Source organism: Embiotoca jacksoni, unplaced genomic scaffold (assembly GCF_022577435.1).
Source record: "Embiotoca jacksoni isolate LCO1_2020_lvr unplaced genomic scaffold, fEmbJac1.0.p SCAF_75, whole genome shotgun sequence".
In the NCBI taxonomy this organism is placed as follows: domain Eukaryota; kingdom Metazoa; phylum Chordata; class Actinopteri; family Embiotocidae; genus Embiotoca; species Embiotoca jacksoni.
Window position 1 is genome coordinate 393,065 of NW_027185431.1, and position 25,303 is coordinate 418,367.

The window sequence follows — 25,303 nt, forward strand, 5'->3', positions numbered from 1 at the left end:
GGGGGGGGGGTCTGTTTTCAGTGTGTGTGTGTGTGTGGGGGGGGGGGGGTCTGTTTTCAGTGTGTGTGTGGGGGGGGGGGGGTCTGGTCTGTTTTCAGGGGGTGGTCTGTTTTCAGGTGAGTCTCACCTTTGGGGGAGGGTCCTGTGAGGATGAGGTCGTCGTGTCCCTTCTCCACCACCTTGACCTTGAAGAGCGGCCGTCCCTCCTCCTCCTCGATGTAACACATGTACTTACAGCGTCTGCAGGAGAAACAGCACCTGGTTCTGATTCTTATCCATTCATGAAGGTCAACCAATCAGGAGCAGGATCAAACTCTGAACGTTACCTGTTGCTGTGGCGCATGCTCCAGTAGATGCGGTTGGCGTGGTAACCGATGGGGAAGATGGCGGCCTCGTTGTGGAAGTGGTTCATCTGCTGCGGGAGGAGCCTGCCGACGGCGCGGAACAGCAGGCTGCCGACCCGGAAGGTGTGCTGCCGATCGCCGCGCTGCACCACGGCGGCGATCTGCCGCGCCTCGTCACGCTGCACGAACACACGGCGGAACACGGCGAAGCACCGCAGCTCACAGTCGTACGGGTCACAGACCGCCACGGGGTCAAAGGTCGCACCGGGGGTGGAGGAGGGGGAGCCGCTGGACGACCTGTCCCCACCGAGAGACACCATCCTGGGCTTATGGAGGTGACACAGCATCGTCTTATCCTGGAGGAGGGGGAGGGGGAGGAGGAAAATGAGGAGCAGCAGGAGGATGAGAGAGGAGGTGTTCAATGAGTCCAGTTGAACAGGTGTATCAGAGAGAGAGAGTTACCTTGAAGAAGGTGCAGTGGGCGGTCAGAGCGCAGGTGAAGTGGTACGTGTTGGTGCATCGTAGTCGGTTGCAGCCGCTGGTGGCTCCGGTCTGCTGGCAGTGAGCGCAGCGCAGCGACAGACCGCGTCGCAGCGCCGGCTCCACGTTGATCAGAGCGCCGGCCTGCGTCTCGTACACCTCGCTGGACCACAGGGCGCAGTTCAGGTGGACCTGGGACAGAGACCGGGTCAGCTAGGGCCGCGCACAGGGTCCGCCCCCGGGGTTTCTGAGGGTCCGGACCGCCCCCCGGGGTTTCTGACCAGTACTCACCCACAGGTCCAGGTCCAGGTTCAACAGTCTGGCCGGTCCATCCGTCCGTCCGTCTCCCTGCTGGTGACAAAAACAGCACCTCCTCTGGTCTTTGGGTAACGGGTCAGGGCGAAGACACACCCCCAACTTTTTCAACAGCACATCCACTTCGTCCTCCGTTGGCATGCCAACAGCCTCATTAGGAATGCAAGGACCTCTGAAGACAAGAAGGTACAATGACAGCATTTCAAACCTGCTCAGCGAGATGCTAACATGCTAACCTGCTCAGCGAGATGCTAACATGCTAACCTGCTCAGCGAGATGCTAACATGCTAACCTGCTCAGCGAGATGCTAACATGCTAACCTGCTCAGCGAGATGCTAATGCTCCAGCGTCTCCAGCGACAGCTCTTCATCCTCTTTCCGTGCCGTGACGACAGGAGGTCCTCTCCACCCGGCACCGCTCGGGGGTGGGGCTTCAACTTCACCTTCACCTGTTAACCAATCAAGAGTCGGTCTGATCGAGCACCCAGCAGGTCAAAAGCGACCTCATCGGTAACCACACCCACCTTGAGGCTGTCCGTGCGGGGCCTGGTCTCCATGGTAATGGCAGAGGCAGTGGGGAAGGAGAGAGGAGGGGAGGAGGAGGAGGATGGGGTGGGGGCAGGGTGGGGTGAGGGGGGAGTGCGGGGTAGGGATTGGACTCCGATGGAGGACATGTTGTTGGTGTACTGGTGCTGCACCCTGCTGGGAGGAGGCAGGACGGGGCCCACGGTCTGAGAACACACACAGGTGCATTGTGGGAAATGTAGTGTCCAGCACCTGTGGACTGAGCTGCAGGACATAGCGGGACCGGTCTGGTTAATCACGTGACCTCTCACCTTGCTTGCTGCGATCCGGTTCTGCAGGTCAGAGGTGTGGAGAGCGGAGCAGTTGGGACTGCAGAACACCAGGCTGGACCCGGGTCTGGACTGACCCTCCTACACACACACACACACACACACACACACACACATACACACACATACACACACACACACACACACACACACACACACACACTCACACACACACACACACACACACACACACACACACATACACACACACACACACACACACACACACACACACACACACACACATACACACACACACACACACACATACTCAGTGACACAATCCTTTCCCCGAACCAGAACTAGTTCTCAACCTTCAAGACAGACTCTAATCCAGGAGACCTGAACTCCATGTGTGTTCAAGTGTAAGTACCCACCTGGACACACACACACACACACACACACACACACACACACACACACACACACACACACACACACACCTCCTTCAGAGTCCCACCTGTTTGAGCTCCTTGACGATGTGGACTCCGTTTCCCAGCAGCACCTTGCAGTGGCTGCAGAACTCAGCCATGACAGGAGCAGCAGCGCCGCCATGTTGGATGTCCATTCTGACACCTGGAGGACCGAACACAGATGAAGTGTGTGTTACTGTGTGTGTGTGTGTTACTGTGTGTGTTACTGTGTGTGTGTGTGTTACTGTGTGTGTGTGTGTTACTGTGTGTGTTACTGTGTTACTGTGTGTGTTACTGTGTGTGTGTGTGTGTGTTACTGTGTGTGTTACTGTGTGTGTTACTGTGTGTGTGTGTGTGTGTTACTGTGTGTGTGTGTGTGTGTTACTGTGTGTGTGTGTTACTGTGTGTGTGTGTGTTACTGTGTGTGTTACTGTGTGTGTGTGTGTGTGTTACTGTGTGTGTGTGTTACTGTGTGTGTGTGTGTTACTGTGTGTGTTACTGTGTGTGTTACTGTGTTACTGTGTGTGTTACTGTGTGTGTGTGTGTGTGTGTTACTGTGTGTGTGTGTTACTGTGTGTGTGTGTGTTACTGTGTGTGTGTTACTGTGTGTGTGTGTGTTACTGTGTGTGTTACTGTGTGTGTTACTGTGTTACTGTGTGTGTTACTGTGTGTGTTACTGTGTGTGTGTGTTACTGTGTGTGTGTGTTACTGTGTGTGTGTGTTTCTGTGTGTGTGTTACTGTGTGTGTGTGTGTTACTATGTGTGTTACTGTGTGCGTGTTACTGTGTGTGTGTTACTGTGTGTGTTACTGTGTGTGTTATTGTGTGTGTTATTGTGTGTGTTACTGTGTGTGTTACTATGTGTGTTATTGTGTGTGTGTTACTGTGTGCGTGTTACTGTGTGTGTGTGTGTGTGTTACTGTGTGTGTGTGTGTGTGTTACTGTGTGTGTTATTGTGTGTGTTACTGTGTGTATTATTGTGTGTGTTACTGTGTGTGTGTGTGCTAACCAGCTGCAGGTCTCGGTGGTCTACTTCCCGGTCCCGGTCCAGTGGTCAGTGGAACCCGGACTCCAGCCAGCAGAGCCAATGAGTTCTGCTCGGGTCCGGTCGCTTGGCTCAGCTGGTAGTCGACGGGGACGGGGACCCGCAGCAGCGCCGCCACCGCTGCCATCACCCCGGCAACGTTCTGAAACACACAGAGTCAGTGATGTCATCGGGAGGGAGGGGTTACCGCTAATTGGACATGCAAAGAGAGAGAGAGATTTACCTGAGCTGCCACGGGGTTCAGGGTTATCGCTATGGTAACCAGGTCTGTGTTAGAGCAGGAGGGAGGAGCCTGACGGTTGGGCTCCGCCTTCACTTCCTGTTTGACTGCAGAGCCTGGACACATACACACACCGAATCAGTTTAATTTGATCGTGACTGAACAGACGAAGAAGAAAAAGGTCGTGCAGCTGCTGACTGACCTTTCCCCCAGGCGCAGGGCATGATGGGTAATGGAGGCGAAGGGCAGGGCGAGGGCGGCTCCAGTTTGATGAAGGACAGGTCGGGGTACCTGCTGACCTCCATGTCTGCCACGCTCTCCGGAGACGACGAAGGGACGAAGCCGTCCGGGCTGCCGCGCTGCGACGAGTCCTGGACCCTGAGGAGAAAAACCCACGAAGAAGAAGTCAGTGTAACAAAAGAAGAAGAAGACAGGTGTGCTGTGATGCCACGCTGGGAGCCCTGGGGGGTAGTAAGTGGGTGGGGTTTACCTGAGCTCCTCCTGGTTGTTGTGGGGTGGGGTTGGAAGAGAGGCAGGGACATCTACAGTCTTGGAGGCGTGATTTAGAGCCAGAAGCTCCTCCCCTTTATGCTTCAGAGCCGACACACCTTTCCCTGCGGTAAAAACCGAGTCATCAACATCACCTGCAGCGCTCCGTTACCGTACTTCCAGCATCACGCGGCCAAAAATATGTGGACAGAGAACCCAGGACACTGCTTGAAGGCTGTCCACAAAGTTATAACCACATGTAAACTCTAACTGTGTATGTTACATGCTACATGTTACATGCTACAGGACTTAGTAGAGCCTGAGACGAAGCAGTGGGCCGGACCAACACCTGCAGGAAGTCATGTGACTCACCATCCTGCTCGCTGATGTCGTTCCTGGTCAGCTCCTCCGTCGTGGCGAAGCCGTTCACCAGTTTCTGCCTGGCGACAGGTGGGGGCGTGGGGGGCAGGGAGGCTGGCGGGGTGGGGGGGTTACTGAGGTTATTCTGTAAAGAAACAATGGAAAAATTATTCATACTTCAGTAGTAGTAGTACCTTGTATATGAGCTGAGAGTAGTAGTACTGCAGTAGTAGTGGTACCTTGTATATGAGCTGAGAGTAGTAGTCGGTGACTCCGTCCAGACAGGCGTTGCCGAAGGAGCCGCTCAGTCGGGAGTCTCTTCCCAGAGACGAGCTGCCGTACGGGGGGAACAGACCGAGGTCGACCCCCAGGACCGGCTCCATGAGGGGCAGCACTGACAGCTGGGGGGAGGAGGAGCTGTATTAATTGTACTGATTGTTTTAATTATATTTATTGTGTTGATTATATTGATTAGAATGATTGTATTGATTAGATAAATTGTATTGACTGTATCTGCGCTCTCTGAGGTTTGTGCTCCTCTGACTGGTTTTAAAATAGTTTTATAAATTATAACTTTTATAAATAAACAGAGGGGGCGTGTCTTTACCTGTCTGAGGTGTGTCATCAGTGGGTCGGAGGAGGTGGAGGAGTGGAGTGTCTTCTCCTCCTCCTCCCTCTTCCTCCTTTTGTTTTTGGGAGGAGCCCTGTCTTTGTCGGGCCGGGCCGGTCTCTTACAGCGCTGAGTCTTCTTCAGGTCCGGATCGCTCACCTGGAGGAGGCAGGTCGCCTTGGTAACACACTCTCATTGTAGTTCTTTGCATTTAAAGGTCACACATCACATTTGTTCTCCTCACCATGTTGCCATGGGAACCAGGTCCATCCTCCTCGTCAGACCTGACGCCATCATTGGACAGCTGGTGGCGGGCGGTGGGCGGGGCCAGGCCAGTAGGTGACGGCGTGGTGGCCGGGGAGGTCTTGTCCTTCAGCAGGTGTCTGAGCAGCTCCTTCCCCCCGTCTCCCCCCAGCAGGGGAGAGAAGCCCTCTCCCTCCTCCATCTTCACCACACCTCCTCCACAGGCCCCTCCCTCCTCACGCTCCTCCTGCAAGACGCAAAATAAACACCTGAGATCATAATATACTGCAGTACTACTGCAACAAGTACACAGTCGTACTACAGAGAACTGGGACTATCACAGTAGTACTACAGAGTACTGGTACAGACCTTGACCTCCAGGCAGACTGCAGACAGGGGACCTCTCTGGCCCTCCATGCCCAGGACGGAGGCTCTCTGCTGGGCCGCGGAGCAGACGGACAGCTGCCTCTCCAACTCGGTGGACGGAGCCAGACCAGAGAGGGAGGAGCTCTGATGGAAGGACACGTCTGGTTGGTCCAGGCTGACACGAGGAGGCGTGGAGCAGGTGTCTGAGAGGACGGGAGTGGGCGGGGCAGTGATGTCATCGGAGTGTGAGGACAGTGGCGTCCTGGCCCCTCCTCCCACAGCCTCATCTCCGTCCTTCTTCCTGCTCCTCCTCTTCTTTGGTTTGTCGTCAGGGATGATGTCAGAGTAGAGCTGGATGAGGGAGGCGGGGCCTCCAGAGGAAGGGCAGGGAAAGGAGGGGGCCAGGGGGGTCAAGGGGGAGGAAGAGGAGGAGTCGTGTCCAAATCGATGACCTCCAGGATGGGACGGGGTCATTGCTGCTGCTCCTATCCCAGTGAGGCGTACCTGTCCCTGGACCGAGGGCCCCACTGGGCCTGGGAGTCTCGGCCTAGTCTGAAGGTTGGACAGAAGCACATCCATGGGGGGCCGGTGCTCAGCTTGGGACCTGCCCCGCTCAGCTGCGGTGCCCGGGAGAAGAACCGGTACAGGGTGAGCTCCAGGGAGCAGGGCTCCTCCAGTGAAGCCCTGGTGGAGGCCTGCCTGCTGGGGATACGGTGCTCCCGCCTGGCCCTGGTGCTGAGGTGGAGGTCTGGAGGGTGGGGAGGTCTGGAGGAAGTCCTGGGGCAGCTCAGAGCTGAAGAAGGGCATCTGGGAGAGACTGTCCCCACCAGGGGCAGGTGCTGGTCCTGGAGTCTGTCCGACCCCAGCCCCAGACAGAGCTCCAGCTGGAGGCATGGCTGCTACCCCAGACCCCGGAACCAAGGAGGCCCCCAGGAGGCCCTGCTGCTCCAGCTCCAGTCTCTGCTGCAGGGCGCGATGTCGCTCCACCTGAGAGGAACAGGTAAATAGGATTCATCAACAACAAATTGTCGAGTCCTCATTCTTGATTAACTAGATCACCTGACTAAATACAGATTTAATTAGTCAAAAGAAAACAGGTGGAAGAGGAGGGAGCCTGAGACAGAACAACAGGTCAACTCAGGACTGTCCATGACCCGAATGTCATGGACGCACCATAGCAACGGTTGTCCGTATCATAACGACAGTTCACCGCACCTTCACGACGGTTCACCGGACCATAACGACGGTTCACTGCACCTTAACGACAGTTGTCCGCACCATAACGGTGGTTCACCGCACCTCAACGACGGTCCGCACCATAACGACGGTTGTCCACAACATAACGACGGTTCACTGCATCATAACGACGGTCCGCACCATAACGACGGTTGTCCACACCATAACGACGGTTCACTGCACCATAACGACGGTTCACTGCACCATAACGATGGTTGTCCGCACCATAACGGCAGTTCACTGCACCATAACGACGGTTGTCCACACCATAACGACGGTTGTCCGCACCATAACGGCGGTTCACCGCACCATAACGACGGTTCACCGCACCTCAACGACGGTCCGCACCATAACGACGGTTGTCCACACCATAACGACAGTTCACCGCACCATAACGACGGTTGTCCGCACCATAACGGCGGTTCACCGCACCATAACGACGGTTCACCGCACCTCAACGACGGTCCACACCATAACGACGGTTCACTGCACCATAACGACGGTTCACCGCACCTCAACGACGGTCCACACCATAACGACGGTTGTCCACACCATAACGACAGTTCACCGCACCATAACGACGGTTGTCCGCACCATAACGGCGGTTCACCGCACCATAACGACGGTTCACCGCACCTCAACGACGGTCCACACCATAACGACGGTTCACCGCACCATAACGACGGTCCACACCATAACGACGGTTCACTGCACCATAACGGCGGTTCACCGCACCTCAACGATGGTCTGCACCTTAACGACGGTTGTCCGCACCATAACGACGGTTCACCGCACCTCAACGACGGTCTGCACCTTAACGATGGTTGTCCGCACCATAACGACGGTTCACCGGACCTTAACGGCAGTTCACCGCTCAGCGGTTTCTGGTCTCTCGGACTGATTGGGTTACCTCCTGCATGAGCTGGACTCTCTGCCTCTCCTGCTGCTCCCTCAGCCTCTCCCTCCTCTCCCTCTCCTGGAAGCAATCACTGAACGGGTTGTTGTCGTCAAACTTCACCTGCGGAGGGGGCGGAGTCAGCAGGCGGACCAGCAGCTGGTTTAGTATTAAAACGTTGTTAACGCTGTGGGTTGTTACCTGAGGTGTCGAGGCAGATGCGTCCCCTGCAGCTCCATTGGGTCGAGGCACCATGGCCGGGGGGGTCTGGGTGAGTGGGGGCCCCTGGGGGGCATTTGGCAGGGCGGGGGGCATCTGAGGGGGCATCCTCTGCCCCATCACCACTGGAGCCCCGCCCCCTGGAGTCCAACCAGGAGGGACGTTTGTGACGCGGGCTGGAGTGGGGCCGCCCGTGTGGGACTGCAGGGGCACCTGCTGGGAGAGCAGGTTCTGGGGGAGGGGGGGTGCTGGCGTAGGGATGAGAGGGGCGGCCGGCTGCTGCTGCAGGGCTCGCTGCTGCTGTTTGGTCCGGTAGTCCTCGATCAGCTCGGCGTGGTCCTTCTGCTGCTTCCGGATCTGAACACACAACAAACACCTGCATCAGCACTGCAGGGACCAGTTGGGTCTGGATCTGGGTCTGGATCTGGGTTTGGATCTGGGTCTGGGTCTGGGTTTGGATCTGGGTCTGGGTCTGGGTCTGGATCCAGGTCTGGATTCTGGACTAGATTCAGTCTTACCTGCTCCAGCTGTTTCTGTACCGCCCCCTGCTGCTCGCTGATGTGGCGCAGCTGGGCGGCGTCCTCCTCGGCCAGGGCTCGTCCTGCCCTCTTGGCCGTCCTCTGTTTGGCAGACAGAGCCTTCTTGGTCTTGCGGTGGGCAACGATCTGCTCGTCCAGGAGACGCTGCTGCATCTGAAGGAGCTGCTGTGTCTCCCCGAGCCACTCCTCATACTGCCGCCGCTGAGACTCATCTGGGAGCAGACAGGTGTCAGAGGGGAAGCAGACAGGTGTCAGAGGGGAAGCAGACAGGTGTCAGAGGGGGAGGGGACTGATGGTTTATTGATGGATGATACTCACTGACGAAGGCAGGGCCACAGCTGGGGGGGTTGGGTCTCACCAGCTGGGGGGTCAGTTTCTTGTCCTGACAGGAAGTAGAAGACAGTCAGCTGACATGTTTGAATCCACAGAGGACCACATGAGACAAACCACATACCTGTCCCACCAGGTGAGGAGCCTGAGGAGTCGCCTCAGGGACCGGGGCTTCTGGAGCCTGCTGGAACCTGACACACACACACACACACACACACACGCGCGCGCGCGCGCGCACACACACACACACACACACACACACACACACACACACACACACACACACACACACAGGATTAAAGGGCCATTCCACTACAAACAAGAAGTTTGAGCAGTGAGGTATGAGCAGATATGTTCTGAATATGATGCGAGGTCAGAGGTCAGTACCTGTTGATGACCATGGGGTTCAGTCCCAGGCTGCTCTGGGTCATCACCTTGTTGATGCCCTGCAGGGCAACCATCTTGGCCTTCATGATGGGGTCGGAGTCAAAGTCTGCTGGACGCACAGACAGACAGACAGACAGACAGAGACAGACAGAGTTGAGAGTTGAGATGGTGCCTTTTTAAAATAAAAGCTTCCTCTCAGCTGGTTCTGGTCTTACCGATGTCGGGGAACACGGGGTCTGAGGTGGATTTGTGTCGGATCAGATTCTGCATCTGTTTCTGCTGCTGCTGCTCCTGACGCTCCTGGTCCAGGAGATCCTGCAGGAGCAGCGGCTGCTCCTCCAAGAGCAGGAGCCTGTTCTGGATTTGTATCTGTATCTGGTTCTGGACCTGGTTCTGCATCTGGTTCTGGATCTGGGGGGTGAGGAGTAGATGAGGCTGGGCGGGGGGGCCCTGAGGAGTCAAAGAGGGGTGAGGAGACACCACAAGACCCTGGGGGCGAGGGGTGAGGAGGGACGAGGAGGACGGGGACGGTCCAAAGGGTCTCTGCTGGAAGACAGACTGTTGACCTGGGCACAGGAAGGAGGACACAAGGAGACAGAGGAGGACACAGAGGAGGAGACAAGGAGGACCAGAGTTAGTAGACGTTGTGGTTGAGCTTCAGATCAATAACTACGGATCAATAATGGATCAGATGTGGATCAACTGGTCTACCTGCAGCCATGGAGGGGTGAACCCGGGGAGCCAAGCCCGACACCGCTACCTGCTCCTGGGCCTGCAGGGCTGGACCGGCTCCTGAACCAGAACCAGAGTCCTCCAGCTTCTCCTACAGGGAGGTTCAGCAGGTTATTGATCAGACAGCTGAGACGGTCAATGATCAAGACGGATACAGAAATCAGAGATGTCCCACCTCGGGGAGGAGGACCGAGGAACCAGGAAGTCCAGGAGGTCCGGGGGGTCCACCTTCTGTCTTGATGCTGTCCTTCACTTCCTGTTTGACCTGGCTGACGAGGTGGGCGTGGCCGTCGGCCTTCCTGTCCCCCCCCCCTTTGTCCTCCACCGGCTCCCCCAGGTCCAGCTCCTCGTTGAACATGTCCTTCTTGTCCTCTAGGTTGAGCTCGGGGTCGGCGTATGCGATCAGGTCGAACTTCCCCGACAGCAGGAAGTCGTCTAGGTGGAGGTCGTTGGGCCCCAGATCCAGGTCTTCTTTACCTGAAACAGAAACCCCGTGACAGGTTAGACCCGGTTTATTCACCACCTGAACCCCTTCAGGTTCTACGTGTCCGTCTCGTGTGTCCGTACCGTCCTCGGGGTCCAGGTTCAGGTTCAGGTCCACCAGGTCCTTCACCTCCACGTCCTCCAGGTCCTTCACGGCCGAGTCCTCCCCCTCCAGGTGCTCCTCCATCCCATCAGAACCCGGGAGCACCGCCATGCCACTCTGGGTCAGTGCCGCCGGGTGTCCGAGATGCTGCATCTGCATCACCACCTGCTGGCCCATCAGCGTCTCACCCATCCGGACCCCCGGACCGGGCCGGACTGCGGAGGGCTGGAGGGGGGCGTTGTGATCTGGGGAGGCGGGCAGAGGGAAGGGCAGCCTGAGGCGGTTCTCTGGAGAGCGGTGCCGCAGCTCGATGTAGGGCTGTCCCATGATGCTGTGCTGCTGGATGGGGAGGGAGCGGGGGAGGAAGGGCTGGGGGACACCTGGGGGGGCACGGGGACACATTACCTGCTGTACATCACAGGGAGGGTTTTAATTACCCAACTGTAATCAATCAGCCAATCAGCAGGCGATCCTCACCTGGCATCATGTGCAGGTGAGCACCGGGAGCCGTTAACGGTCGGATGGCGGTGAACTCTCCAGGCCTCCTCATCTGGACCTGGACTCCCTCCAGCGCACTGAGTCCAGACACAGGCAGCGCTCCCTGGGCTGGACACAGGAAGGAGTCCTGGAGGCCCAGCGGAGCTCCAGGGGGACCCCCGAACCTGGACAGTAGAGCACATATGAGTCCAACAGATCAGATATACAGAACGGGTCGGAACAGGTTTGTGTTGCTGCTCTCACCTCAGGGCCGGTCCTCGGACACCCAGCTCTCTGTGGAGGTTCTGCCTGGGGAAGGAAGCCTCGCCGGCGAACCTGGGAGCAGGAGGCCCGTTGGGTCGCACGGTGCCGGGGTACGGAGGTGGAGGACGACCGAAAGGGTCTGCAGGAGGAGCGGTGGAGGTGGAGGATTCCTCCTGGGACCAGCTGTGAAGAGGTGTGGCCGAAGCAGGAGGGCCGGGTGGAGCGGCCGGTGGTACTGCAGGTCCGGAGCCCGGTTCCTGGAGACCTTTCTCCTGCCGCAGCGCACTCTTCTGCTGCTGCTGCCTCAGGATGAGCTGCCGGAGCCGCTGGCGCTGAACAGAGAGAACACCCGTCATACCCGAGAACACCCGTCATACCCGAGAACACCCGCCATTCCTGGAGAACACCCGTCATACCTGTCTCAGTTTCTCCTCCGAGTCTCCGAGCTGAGGCAGCAGGCTCATTGGTCCGTCTAAAGAAGCTCCGCCCAGCGCTGACATGTCACTGGCTGCCATCTTGTCTGGTATCAGGTGGCTGTGCTCGAATGGGTCATGATTCGGAGTCCGACTCGCCAGACCGGAGAAGCCAATCTCCTCCGATATCCCAGGGTGCTTTGGGGTCTGGCCGCCAGGGGTTCTGGGAAATGAGTCGTGCAGCAGCGGCTGTCTTCCTGGAGACTGCTGCAGAAGACAAGAGACATGAGTGAGTCCTTTGTGGACCGGGGACAGAACCAGGAGGACAGAGACCAGGAGGACAGAGACCACTCGTCACCTGGTGGGGCGTCGGGGTGAAGTTCACCGGGTCTCCAGAGAGTCCTGGACCCAGAGGGGACGACCCGGGTCCTCCTGGCTGAGGAGGGAAGCCCTCCGCAGGGCTCTGGCTGAAGGGCTCGTGGACCTTGTGGGGCCGCGACGTGGAGGGCTGCTGGGCATACAGGTCGGAGCTGCGCTGACTTCCTGGCGACCGAGGGAAGCGCTCGGCAACGGAGGGGCGGGGCGTTCCCGGGGCGGAGGCGTAGGGGTCGACGGTCAGGTGGGAGGGGGACGGGCGTCGGGCCACAGATTGCTGGTATTGGTCCAGTCTCAGAGCAGGGGGGTTGGGGAGGTAGGAGGGGTCGGCGTGGGGGCGCGGTGTGCCCTGGGTCTGAGAGGCGGCATAGGGGTCAGGAGAGGGTCGGGAGGTCAGAGGTGAGAAGGGGTCGGCGATCTGCTGGCTGTAGGGGCTGCGGTGGGGAGAGCCTAGTCCGGACCGGGGGCTGGAGGGGAAGGAGGGGTCCTGGGAGAGCGAGAAGCCCAGATCTGTGGGTCGGGTCGGGTCCCTCCTTCCTCCTCCTCCTCCTCCTACTAACACCTCCTGCTGAGGCTGCTGAGGGGGCATGGGGGCTTTGAACAGGCCACCCTGACCCGCCTCACCGACCCGACCGTACGGCTCCAGAACCGCTGCACGGAGGTTCCTCTGGAAGCTTTCTGCCGCTCGGACACCATGTCTGACTGAAAGGTCAGAGGTCGAGGGGGAGGAGGGGCTCATCATCCCGGGGCGACTCGCCTGTAGGCCTGAGCAGAGAACATAAGGAGGAGGAGAAGCGTGATGAGGAGGAGAACAGAAGGAGGTGTCAGGAGGAAGAGAACAGAAGGTGGTTAATAGAGGAGTTACCTGTCTGCGGTCCAATGAGCCTGGAGACGTCGGAGGGTTTGGGGTCGGGGGAGGGAGCGGGGGAGCCCATGGCGTCATGGGCGGGGGAGGCGCTGAGGGAGTGATGACGCTGCTGCTGCTGCTGCTGGGGGGCGGGGGGGGGCTGCGGGACCTCCTGGCTGGGAGGAGGGAGGGCGGGGAGTCCCTACCACCTTGCTGTAGGGGTCCCAGGGGGAGGAGGGGCGGGAGGACGGAGGGGAGAACATCTGGGGGGAGGAGGGGGGCTGGTGCAGAGGGGAGGATGGGTGGGGGGAGTGGGGGGAGCGAGGAGAAGCCGGAGGGGGGAGGAGCTTGTGGTCTGAGGAAGACATCATCCTGCAGGAGGAGGTGCTGCCTAGACTGCAGGGGGGAAGTGTTGCCCCCGGTGACGTGGGTGGGGCTGCCGGCCTCCGGGGACAGGTGTCCCGACAGGTGCTGCTGACGCTGCTGCAGCTGCTCGATCTTCACCTGCTCCAACTTCTGGGTCGCCTCCATCTTCGCCAGCTGCTTGCTCTTCTGACGCATTTGCTGCAAGACACGGAGGGAGGACAAGGAGGGGGGACACAGAGGGAGGGAGGGAGGATACGGAGGGAGGACACGGAGTGAGGACAGGGAGGGAGGACACGGAGGGAGGGAGGATACGGAGGGGAGGACATGGAGGGAGGGAGAACATGGAGGGAGGACCAGGAGGGAGGGAGGACATGGAGGGAGGACCAGGAGGGAGGAAGGACACAGAGGGAGGACAGGAAGGGACAGACGTCAGCGCGGGGACTCTCTACACACTGTCAGTCAGTGGGCGGAGTCAGTCCCGAGGTCCACAGGGTTCTGACCGGTTCTGTTCGTTCTGATGTTGTTGGTGTTCACCGAGAGTTTAGAGCAGAAACACGTCGGCCAGCTGACGATGAATTAACAAGTAACGTGAGACGACCATTCGACCTGATAGCGGACACGAGACGAGACAGCGTTGGAGGACACGCCCCCTCCTGTGGACATGAGGACTGACTGTGTGAGAGGCTGCAGACAGAAGCGGTTCTGGTCCAGTTCTGGTCCCGGTGTTGGACAGGAGAGGGGAGCTGCTCTGTCACTCAATCACACTTGTTCACACAGAGGGAGGAGCTGCTGCCGTCCTTCAGAGACAGACGCCGAGACACGTCCTGATCCAATAAGACTCGACTGGCTGTTTTTACTCATACTGAAGGAGCGGGGTCAGAAGGGGTGTGGTCAGCGGGGGCGGAGTCAGCGGGGGCTGATTCTGCGGCCAAATTAAAGGACACAGTCACACTTTGGCTGAGAACTGGTGCAGCAGTGTCCCTGCAGTGTGTGGACGCCAGTGTCTTGTCACATGTTCACGTGTTCACAGGATCACATAATCACATGTTCACAGGATCACATGTTCACAGATCACATGTTCATAGGATCACATGATCACAGGATCACATGTTCACAGATCACATGATCACAGGATCACATGTTCATAGGATCACATGATCACAGGATCACATGTTCATAGGATCACATGTTCATAGGATCACATGTTGACATGTTCACAGGATCACATGTACACATGTTCACAGGATCACATGTTCACAGGATCACATGTTCACATGTTCATAGGATCACATGTTCATAGGATCACATGTTGACATGTTTATAGGATCACATGTTCACAGGATCACATGTACACATGTTCACAGGATCACATGTTCATAGGATCACATGTTCACATGTTCACAGATCACATGTTCACAGATCACATGTTCACAGGATCACATGTTCACAGATCACATGATCACAGGATCACATGTTCATAGGATCACATGTTGACATGTTTATAGGATCACATGTTCACATGTTCATAGGATCACATGTTCACAGGTTCACAGATCACATGTTCATAGGATCACATGTTCACAGATCACAGGATCACATGTTCATAGGATCACATGTTCATAGGATCACATGTTGACATGTTTATAGGATCACATGTTGACATGTTTATAGGATCACATGTTCACAGGATCACATGTTCATAGGATCACATGTTCACAGGATCACATGTACACATGTTCACAGGATCACATGATGGTGTTTATGTTTATCTATCGATCGACTGATGAAGACGAGGAGACGGTTCCTCGTCTTCATGGTCCACAGCGGACAGGACGGGGACAAACTGTCCTCAGATCAGGAGGAGGAGGATGAAGAAGAAGAGGGGAGGATGAAGAAGAAGGTGGGAGGAGCAGGAGGGGGAGGAGCAGGAGGATGAAGAGAAGGGGGAGGATGAAGAAGAGGGTGGGGGGGTGAAGAGGAGGAGCAGGAAGAGGAAGAGGAGGAAGGACGGCAGCAGACCAACATTGAGAGTGAGCCAGAATCCTTTCAGAATAAAAGCGGGTAGCAGTGAGACCAGACAGACCTCTGGGTCACCTGTTGTCCAACCGGAGCGTCTCATGTTGTTTCAGCCCCCCCCCCCCCACAGATAGACGCTGAACTTTGACCCAGAGATGCAGCCTGCGCCCCCTGTGGGCCAGTTAGACTTCTACAGGTGTCCTCGGGCCGGTTGGTGTCTGATCGACGAGGACACGCTGAAGAGTGTAACGGCCTGCAGGACCAGGATGTCAGAGGAACCAGGAAGTGGGCCTGGACCGGGTTGGCCGTGAGATCTTACCAGAGCCTGTGTGCCACCTCCTGCTACAGGTGCCTGGAGGGGACAACCTCTATGTGTTGGTGATTTATGGGCTTTGCTTTGGGGGAGATATTCCTGCCTCTTCTTACCGGCTGCCCATCTGTCTTTAACCTCTCCCTTTTCAATGACAATTACATCAAACGTGTTAGTGGGGAAGAGGGGGGGAGGCCCCGCACGCATGCACATCACATCATCATCTTCATCACAACAGCTCCTCACTCTCTGGCATGCAGCCTGATGGTTACCATGGTGACTAAAGAGAGCTGGAAACCAGCACCAGCCTCTCGGTCCCTGCTGGAGTTTGAGCTAACAAAGTATCCGAGGACTTTCACTCAGAGTACAGGTGTACTTGAGTATTTTACATACACGATGAAACATGACTGGACTGAAGGTGGTGTTTTCACTCTTAAATGGCCTGTTTTCTGACTGGAGTCTGGTGCTGGTTTCTCCCTCCGCCTCATGAAAGGGGAACGACGTGTTGAAGCCAGCGAAGCTCTGCTCACCTGTCTGAACTTCCACTCCTGCTCCTGCTCCGTCTCTTTGGGCCTCAAAGGGTCCTTGAAGGCCAGGTCTGTCTCCATGGTAACGGGGTCGTAGAGACCCGGCGGCGGCGGCGGCGGCGGTGGGGGCGGGGGGGGGCAGCACTGGCGGCTGCTGCTGCTGCTGGGAGGGGGCGGGGCGTTTGAGCGGCTCATTGGATAGCTGCACCTTGTTGATTCGCTGAGCTGCCCGGTTGTCCCGGGCTTTTTGCTGCAGAGACAAAAGGAGATGGTGAGACACTAAGAAACAGGAGGGCACGGAGACAATTAGCAGATCACCTACGACAGACCAGGGCTAACCTGATCTAACATGATCTAACCTGATCTAACCAGGGCTAACCTGATCTAACCATGTCTAACCTGATCTGACCAGGACTAACCTGATCTAACCAGGGCTAACCTGATCTAACCATGTCTAACCTGATCTGACCAGGACTAACCTGATCAAACCAGGGCTAACCAGATCTAACCAGGACTAGCCTGATCTAAACAGGACTAAACTGATCTAACCAAGACTAACTGGATCTAACCAGGACTAACCTGATCTAACAAGATCTAACCATTATTGACCAAGGCTAACCAGGGCTAACCAGGGCTAGCCAGGATTGACCAGGACTATCTGACCCTTGGAGGATCATGAACTCACCACGTACGGAGATCGGTCCTGAGAGCTGGCCTTCCTCCACAGCTTCGCTATCTGCTTCACCCTGGTGGACCATTCTGACACACACGCACACGCACACGCACACACAAACACAGTATTATGTTGATGTTTTTGACAAACTGAAGGACAGACGGCCACCTAAACACACTGAGGAGTGCCCCTGGTGGTCAGCAGCGGTACTGCAACAACAATCACAGGCAGGACTGTGAGCTCCAGATGGACAGAGAGGGCAGAGACATGAGGACTGTGTCTCCGAGTGCCTCACCTGGGTATTGGTGTCTCAGCTGTGGGAAGTTGGTGTTGCAGTAGAGGACAGGTGCGACGGTTGCCATATCTCCTAGACTCTCCTCCTTCTCCCACTTCAACATGCTCCTCTGAGCCGTGGACAGAGCGTCCTGCTCCCCCTCTCCTGCTGACGTCTGATTGGTTGAAGTTTGGGCGGGGGTGTGGCCCTGAACAGGAGTGGGGGCGTGGCTCTCAGGAGGAGGCATCCTGAAGCCAGCTGGACCCTGGGCCCCGCCGGGCATCATGGTAGTGTTGGGAAGGTGAGGAGCAGCGGACATGAGGCCGTTCATCAGAGGGAGGCGAGGAAACACAGCAGCTGATGAGAGATCAGTACAGGTGATCAGTACAGGTATCAATGTGTGTACCTGTGGTGTGTGTGTGCCTGTGGTGTGTGTGTGTGTGTTTACCTGTGGTGTGTGTGTGTGTGTGTGTGTGTGTGTGTGTGTGTACCTGTGGTGTGTGTCTTGCTCCCTGCAGCAGTGTGTGTGTGTTGTTGCTCTGGTTGGTTGTTGCTTCTGTTTGGACTCAGAACAGCAGTGAACACCTCCTCCACGTCCTTCCCCTCCAGCTCTGCGCGCGCGCACACACACACACACACACACACACACACACACACATTATAAAAGATGACAGACGGTCTTCTTGTCAACACAGAGGTGAGCTGTGTGAGAGACAGGAAGTGATGTCAGCAGGTGGTACCTGGGATCTTGTAGAGTTTGCTGAGGATAGCTCCTGAAACACAACAACAATAAGTGAGTCCTCAGATCAAATTCACATCTGATCAGAACTGCAGGCTTTTAATCTGAAACCAGGAAACCAGGTTTTTAATCTGAAACCAGGAAACAAGAGTTTTAAATTTGAAATGAAGGCTTTAAATTTGAAAGCAGGGCTTTCCGAACAGTAAAACATTGATGTGTCTGTTCGTGTCAGAGAACAGAAACTCACCGTCAGTCACCATCTTGTCCAGCTCAGGACTCAAAATGGCATCCAGAGGCTCCTCCTGCACTGTCCTCTGGCCACACCCCCCACCACTTCCTGTTGGCTCAGATGTCAAAGAATCATCGGCCATGGAGCTGATGTCGAGACCGGCTGAGAGACAGACAGACACAGAGAGAGACAGTTAGACAGACAGACACAGACAGAGAGAGAGAGAGACAGACAGGGAGACAGATGGTCAGCAGGAAGCAGCAGAGTAAGACTCTCTGAAATGTGAAGAAGAAGAAGAAGCAGCTGCAGGAAGGTGAGCATTTAGTTTGTGAACTGTGAGACTGAAACCACAGAAGAAGAACTGAGACCCTGAGACAGGTGAGAGAAGCAGCATCACTGGAGTCAGAACTCAAAGAGGCGTGACGATATCATCTGACCACTGAGGAGGAGGAGGAGGAGGGAAATGTGGACGGAAATGAGGAGGAAGAGGAAGAGGAGGAAGGAACAGCAGCAGGAGGAGGACGATGAAGAAGGAGGAGGAGGAAGGAGGAGGAGGACAATGCGGAAGGAGGAGCAGCAGGAGGAGCAGCAGCAGGAGGTCCTGGTCCTTACCAAATGGAGACGGGGAGCGCTCCACCTGGAACTGACCTGGAAACAAACAACCACAGTTACACTCTTCTTCGTTGGTGTTGTCCTCTGCGTGTCAGCTGACAAACTGCGAACATGTGACAGGAAACAGGACATGAACGGCGAGGATGGCGGTCGCTAACGGCAACCAGAGGGTATACCTGCGGGTCCCGTGGCCAGGATGTGAGGGTCAGTGTTGAGGACGTCGGACAGATCCACTAGAGCTTCCTCCGACAAGGCTGGATGGTAACACACACACACACACACACACACACACACACACACACACACACACACACACACATCATGATGACACACACTCACTGAATGAGGCTCCGCCCAAATTGAGGCAGCCATGGTGCGTCCAATGAAAGATGAAGAAATGATGAAACAATGAACAATGAAGAACTCACGCAGCTGCTTCCTGTTGGCGCTGGTTGCCATGGCGCCAACCCTCAGCACAGAGGGGGAGGGGACCTGTAATCCAGGGGCGGGGCCTTTCACGTCTGCTGTGGCTGCTCCTGATTGGCTGCCACCCGGTGCCTCCGGCCCCGCCCTCCTGTCCACCTGCCGGCTGCGATCCAGAAGATCCCGACCGAAGAAGGCATCCTGGACACAAGCAGCCAATCAGATCGTAGGGGTTCACTATGAGTGCGTGTGTGCGTGAGAGTATGTGTGCGAACGTATGTATGTGTGTGTGTGTGTTACCTGGAGATATGAAGGGAACGCCTCCTCCAGCTTCGTCTTCTTCTTCCTATACCTCTTCTTCACCTTCTCCATCGGCTGGTCAATGGGGGGCGCCGTCTCCATGGCAACGTCTGCATCCAGCGGGCCTGACGGAAAGATTCAGGCGTGAGTTGGACTGATAGAGACTGGGGGAAGTGGGGGGAGGGGGCCTCAGCTGCAGGTGACAGCGGTCCCACCTTCATCAAGTCCCGGCAGCGTCTCCGTTGAGTCTTTCCGGCACAGTTTGATTCTGCTTGGACCGGACTTCCCTCCACGCTGACGCACCATGAAACCCCCGATACCTGATACAGGTGAGGACACACAGGTGACACACAGGTGAGGACAGGAGACCGGTACAGAGTCTGTCCTTTGATGTCCACAGAGACTCTCGGCCCTCCTCACCAGGTCTGTAGGGTTTCCTTTTCCTCTTCTTGTTGCCGTCGATAACCTCAGCCTCCTTGGTGACATCGTAGTCGTGGGCGTGGTCTCGCTCTGGGCTGGAGTCAGACTTCATGTCACACTCCAAGTCACCTGGACGACAGAAGGGTTATTTATTTATCCGTTTTTATTTATTCCTTGTTTATAAATCACATCCTCAGGAACACACATAGGCCAACGTGTGTGTGTGTGTGTGTGTGTGTGTGTGTGTGTGTGTGTGAGTGACCTCTAACCTCTGCCGTGGTCCTGCTCGTTAGGCGTCTCAGGGTCCGGCGTCTGCAGGACAGACACGCTGTTCTGGTTGATGATCCTCAGCTTCAGTTTGGGTTTACACCTGCAGGACGCAGACAGCAGCTCGTCACAAGAAGGAGCTCCAACGCTCACCTCAGACTCTCACCTGGATTGGGGAGGTGGGTGGGGGGCTTACCTGCGGTACCTGCGTGGTGACGTCAGCGGTTCCACCAGAGACTGCAGCTGAGACAGACCAGACTCCGTCAGACACACGCCGTCCTGAGTGTACGTCTTCGCGTCTGCAAACACACACACAACTGTTTACAAAGATGGCCAACATGACGTCTGATCACCTGATCGCCCCCTGGTGGCCGGCTGCAGTACAGGTCATAAGCCACGCCCCTTCATGTTAGCAATGCAAACTCAAATAAATTCTACTAGTTCTTCTCATGTTGACGTTTCTGATCAGTTTGTGGTTGATTATTGATTTGATGCTTTAGAAAGGATGTATGTGGTTATGATTGACAGCTGTGATTGACTGAATATACTTTAATAGTTTGCTACACTTTGATGCACAAAGAAAGAAACTGCAGATTTCTTTGGAGGCCACAGATTTGGTGTGATGGGCCGTCTGAGGGCCGCGGGCCATTGTTGGACCACCAGAACATGTTAGAGTCGGACTGACCCGGTTCTCTGATCCTGGAGATGATCTGAGCCATGTAGGGACCCACAGAGTCGGACCTCCCTGCAACGAGAACACACCACCCTGAGCACACTACACAATGAAAGCTGCTGTGTGAGTGTGTGTGTGTGTGTGTGTGTGTGTGTGTGAATGTGTGTGTGTGTGTGTGTGTGTATGTGAGTGTGTGTATGTGAGTGTGTGAGTGAGTGTGTGAGTGAGTGAGTGAGTGTGTGAGTGAGTGAGAGTGTGTGTGAGTGTGTGAGTGTGTGTGAGTGAGTGTGAGCGTGTGTGTGTGTGAGTGAGTGTGTGTGAGAGTGTGTGTGAGTGAGTGAGTGAGTGAGTGTGTGTGTGTGAGAGTGTGTGTGTGTGAGTGTGTGTGTGTGTGAGTGAGTGAGTGTGAGCGTGTGTGTGTGTGTGTGTGTGTGTGTGTGTGTGTGTGTGTGTGTGTGTGTGTTTCTACCGCAGGAGCCGTGTGTCCTGCACAGCGAACAGTCGAAGCCTTCGTCAGCGGCGACCTCCACCTCATCCTCAGTGGTCAAACCCTGACACACAGCATGAACCCACCTACAGACACACACACACACACAGAGACGTTAGGGCCGGGAACAGGACCTCTGGGTCCCCACAGAGCTGTTGGACCTGCGTGTGTGTGTACCTGTCACACTGCTGACACTGCAGGATGAGGTCGTCCTGTGCGAACGCTCTCTGGCAGAGCGGACAGCGGCTCAGGCTGCAGCACGGCCCACACAGGCTGTAGTTACTCTGCCAATCACAGTGCAGCCCGGGGGAGGCGGAGCCACACTGGACACACCACACGCACCTGGAGACAGAGGACAGGTGAGTAACAGGTGCCTGACGTGATTGACAGCTGGCGGATCAGCTGATCGACAGATAGACCCACCACTTGCATTTCCAGGCTCCTTTCGGTACAGTGTGGAGGGGAGGGTCCAAGCAGTAGGTGTGGTAGCTGATGTCACAGTCGTCGCATAGCAACAGTCGTCCGGGGTCACTGGCCTCGCCACACGCCTCGCACACCGTGCACTCCAGACAGCGCCACCCTTTGGTCAGGACCACCCGGGTGATCTGGAGACCACACCCCACAGTAATTAGATTACACAGGAACCAGATTACAGTAAAAGTAATCAGATTACACAGAAGAACCAGATTACAGTAAAAGTAATCAGATTACACAGAGGAAGCAGACTACAGTCAGAAGTAATCAGATTACGCGGACAGTGGCCAGATTAAACAGATTACAGAGAGATGAACCAATCACAGTTTACAGTAATCAAATAAATAAAAAATAATCAAATTACATCTAACAATGATCAGATTATTGGAATACTAGCTAAATAAAAGGGAATCAGTTTACAGGTAGGTGTGTAATCAGATTACAGGTAGGTGTGTAATCAGATTACAGGTAGGTGTGTGTAGGAGTGTGTGTGCTGACCTTGACGTTGACACAGTAGGGATGATAACACTGTCCACACTGAGAACACGCCAACAGTCTGCCTTCAGCTCCCTGACCAAAACTACCACACACCACACACATGTCCTGCACGCACGCACGCGCACACACACACACACACACACACACACACACACACACACACACACACACACACAGGTTAACTGCACAGCCGCCGGACTGAAACAAGTCTGTAGCTGTAAAAAAAAAAAAAAAAGGTGACGTACCTGTCGGAGGGTGAAGTGGTCGGAGGTGGAGAACATCACCACCGTGTTATGCATCGAGTTCTCCTCCTCCTCCTTCGCCTGGAACGGTTCCACGTAGACACACTGACACACAAGTAATCAATACTGATCAGTGACCGATCAGCTGATTAACACCTGGCGTGTGTGTGTATATCTGTGTGTGTGAGTGTGTGTGTGTGTGTGTGTGTGTGTGTGTGTGTGTGTGTGTGTGTTCTTACTCCTGGTGACACAGTCAGACTGTCCTGAGTCTTCAGCCGGCTCCTTCCTCTTCCTCCTCTTCCTCCCCCAACACCTCCTCCTCTGGACCTCCTCCTGCCCGGAAACCCGGAGCCACGACCCTGATGGGGAGGGGCATCACCTCTTTAATGGCAGCACATAGTTGTTACCATAGAAACACTGATCACAGTTACATCAGCAGGGTCCCTCAATGCCCCGCGCTCCTTTCAGTCCCTCAACGCCCCACGCTCCTTTCAATCCCCAACGTCCCGCACTCCTTTCGGTCCCCCAACGTACCCCAACGCCCCGCGCTCCTTTCAATCCCACAACACCCCGCGCTCCTTTCGGTCCCCCAACGTCCCGCGCTCCTTTCAATCCCCAACGTCCCGCGCTCCTTTCAATCCCACAACACCCCCGCGCTCCTTTCGGTCCCCCAACGTCCCGCGCTCCTTTCAATCCCCCAACGCCCCGCGCTCCTTTCGGTCCCCCAACGTCCCCCAACACCCCGCGCTCCTTTCAATCACACAACACCCCGCGCTCCTTTCGGTCCCCCAACGTCCCGCGCTCCTTTCAATCCCCCAACGCCCCGCGCTCCTTTCGGTCCCCCAACGCCCCACGCTCCTTTCGGTCCCCCAATGTCCCGCGCTCCTTTCAATCCCCCAACGTCCCGCGTTCCTTTCGGTCCCCCAACGCCCCGCGCTCCTTTCAATCCCCCAACGCCCCGCGCTCCTTTCAATCCCCAACGTCCCGCACTCCTTTCGGTCCCCCAACGTACCCCAACACCCCGCGCTCCTTTCGGTCCCCCAACGTCCCGCGCTCCTTTCAATCCCCCAACGCCCCGCGCTCCTTTCAATCCCCCAACACCCCGCGCTCCTTTCGGTCCCCCAACGTCCCGCGCTCCTTTCAATCCCCCAACGCCCCGCGCTCCTTTCGGTCCCCCAACGTCCCGCGCTCCTTTCAATCCCCCAACGTCCCGCGCTCCTTTCAATCCCCCAACGCCCCGCGCTCCTTTCAATCCCCCAACACCCCGCGTTCCTTTCGGTCCCCCAACGCCCCGCGCTCCTTTCAATCCCCCAACGCCCCGCGCTCCTTTCAATCCCCCAACGTCCCGCGCTCCTTTCAATCCCCCAACGCCCCGCGCTCCTTTCAATCCCCCAACGTCCCGCGCTCCTTTCAATCCCCCAACGCCCCGCGCTCCTTTCAATCCCCCAACGCCCCGCGCTCCTTTCAATCCCCCAACGCCCCGCGCTCCTTTCAATCCCCCAACACCCTGCGTTCCTTTCGTTCCCCCAACGTCCCGCGCTCCTTTCAATCCCCCAACGCCCCGCGCTCCTTTCAATCCCCCAACACCCTGTGTTCCTTTCGGTCCCCCAACACCCCGCGCTCCTTTCAATCCCCCAACACCCCGCGCTCCTTTCAATCCCCCAACACCCCGCGCTCCTTTCAATCCTCCAACGTCCCGGGTTCCTTTCGGTCCCCCAACGCCCCGTGCTCCTTTCAGTCCCCCAACGTCCCGCGCTCCTTTCAATCCCCCAACGCCCCGCGCTCCTTTCGGTTCCCCAACGGCCCACGCTCCTTTCAATCCCCCAATGTCCCGCGTTCCTTTCGGTCCCCCAACGCCCCGCGCTCCTTTCAATCCCCCAACGCCCCGCGCTCCTTTCAATCCCCCAACGCCCCGCGCTCCTTTCGGTTCCCCAACGGCCCACGCTCCTTTCAATCCCCCAATGTCCCGCGCTCCTTTCAATCCCCCAACGCCCCGCGCTCCTTTCAATCCCCCAACACCCCGCGCTCCTTTCGATCCCCCAACACCCTGCGCTCCTTTCAATCACCCAACACCCCGCGCTCCTTTCAGTTCCTGAACACCCTGGTGGTTTACAGGAACCCCCTATGAATAGTAATGTCCGCTGACATCACTTCCTGTGCTAAACAGAAATATAACCCTGACCTTATGACCAAAGGTCGCCCTCAGGAGCATTTCATTGCCCCGCCTTAATGCCCTGGAGGGGTGGGACTACACATACACAGTTAGTAAGCTGGTGTTAGCTCCAGCACACAGACAGGCAGACTGAAAGTCGGGGTGCACTTGTTTCTCACACTGTTACGTCCCAGAGCAGAGACGGAGTTAGTAAGCTGCTGATTAGTTACAGCCTGTCAGAGTTATGGTGCGCTTCTTTACCACTCTCATGCTCCAGAGGGGGGAGTCCGGTGGACGGGCCTTAGGGCTGTCCCACCCTCCCTCCCCCGTGGAATCCTGGGAGGACGAGGGGGGGCTCACCGCCCTGCGATTACTCCACCACGAACCCTGAGTTAGGGAGGAGGAAGAGGAGGTGGAGGTGGAGGAAGGTGGATGAAGTGGAGTAGGCCAAAGAAAAGGACAAAAGGGGAGGAAGATTAGGAGGAAGGAAAGGAGGAGAAGAGGAGGTACAGAAGGAGGGAGGAGGTATAGAAGGAGGTATAGAAGGAGGGAGAAGAGGAGGTACAGAAGGAGGTATAGGAAGA

General features: G+C 56.4%; 1 protein-coding gene across 1 annotated transcript in view; it reads right to left on the reverse strand.

Moving 5' to 3' along the window:
• Positions 1–25,303, reverse strand: part of LOC138215424 (histone-lysine N-methyltransferase 2C-like) — a 44,634-nt gene that overhangs the window by 5,362 nt on the left and 13,969 nt on the right. Inside the window, 54 exon segments of the mRNA XM_069177562.1 lie at positions 128–240; positions 327–700; positions 807–1,016; positions 1,116–1,311; positions 1,460–1,587; positions 1,663–1,869; positions 1,975–2,073; positions 2,453–2,568; positions 3,414–3,591; positions 3,673–3,785; positions 3,872–4,047; positions 4,160–4,283; positions 4,531–4,663; positions 4,758–4,919; positions 5,126–5,287; positions 5,373–5,618; positions 5,741–6,724; positions 7,884–7,991; positions 8,070–8,444; positions 8,606–8,838; positions 8,945–9,008; positions 9,081–9,147; positions 9,344–9,452; positions 9,559–9,909; positions 10,055–10,166; positions 10,251–10,552; positions 10,643–11,041; positions 11,139–11,323; positions 11,403–11,734; positions 11,819–12,082; positions 12,174–13,601; positions 16,260–16,370; positions 16,372–16,506; positions 16,942–17,015; positions 17,225–17,560; positions 17,695–17,814; positions 17,944–17,976; positions 18,190–18,333; positions 18,784–18,819; positions 18,960–19,037; positions 19,212–19,407; positions 19,507–19,631; positions 19,722–19,826; positions 19,927–20,055; positions 20,196–20,296; positions 20,390–20,492; positions 20,879–20,938; positions 21,336–21,439; positions 21,531–21,695; positions 21,777–21,958; positions 22,326–22,430; positions 22,571–22,672; positions 22,807–22,926; positions 24,981–25,106. Coding sequence (XP_069033663.1) covers positions 128–240; positions 327–700; positions 807–1,016; positions 1,116–1,311; positions 1,460–1,587; positions 1,663–1,869; positions 1,975–2,073; positions 2,453–2,568; positions 3,414–3,591; positions 3,673–3,785; positions 3,872–4,047; positions 4,160–4,283; positions 4,531–4,663; positions 4,758–4,919; positions 5,126–5,287; positions 5,373–5,618; positions 5,741–6,724; positions 7,884–7,991; positions 8,070–8,444; positions 8,606–8,838; positions 8,945–9,008; positions 9,081–9,147; positions 9,344–9,452; positions 9,559–9,909; positions 10,055–10,166; positions 10,251–10,552; positions 10,643–11,041; positions 11,139–11,323; positions 11,403–11,734; positions 11,819–12,082; positions 12,174–13,601; positions 16,260–16,370; positions 16,372–16,506; positions 16,942–17,015; positions 17,225–17,560; positions 17,695–17,814; positions 17,944–17,976; positions 18,190–18,333; positions 18,784–18,819; positions 18,960–19,037; positions 19,212–19,407; positions 19,507–19,631; positions 19,722–19,826; positions 19,927–20,055; positions 20,196–20,296; positions 20,390–20,492; positions 20,879–20,938; positions 21,336–21,439; positions 21,531–21,695; positions 21,777–21,958; positions 22,326–22,430; positions 22,571–22,672; positions 22,807–22,926; positions 24,981–25,106 — 10,840 coding nt within the window.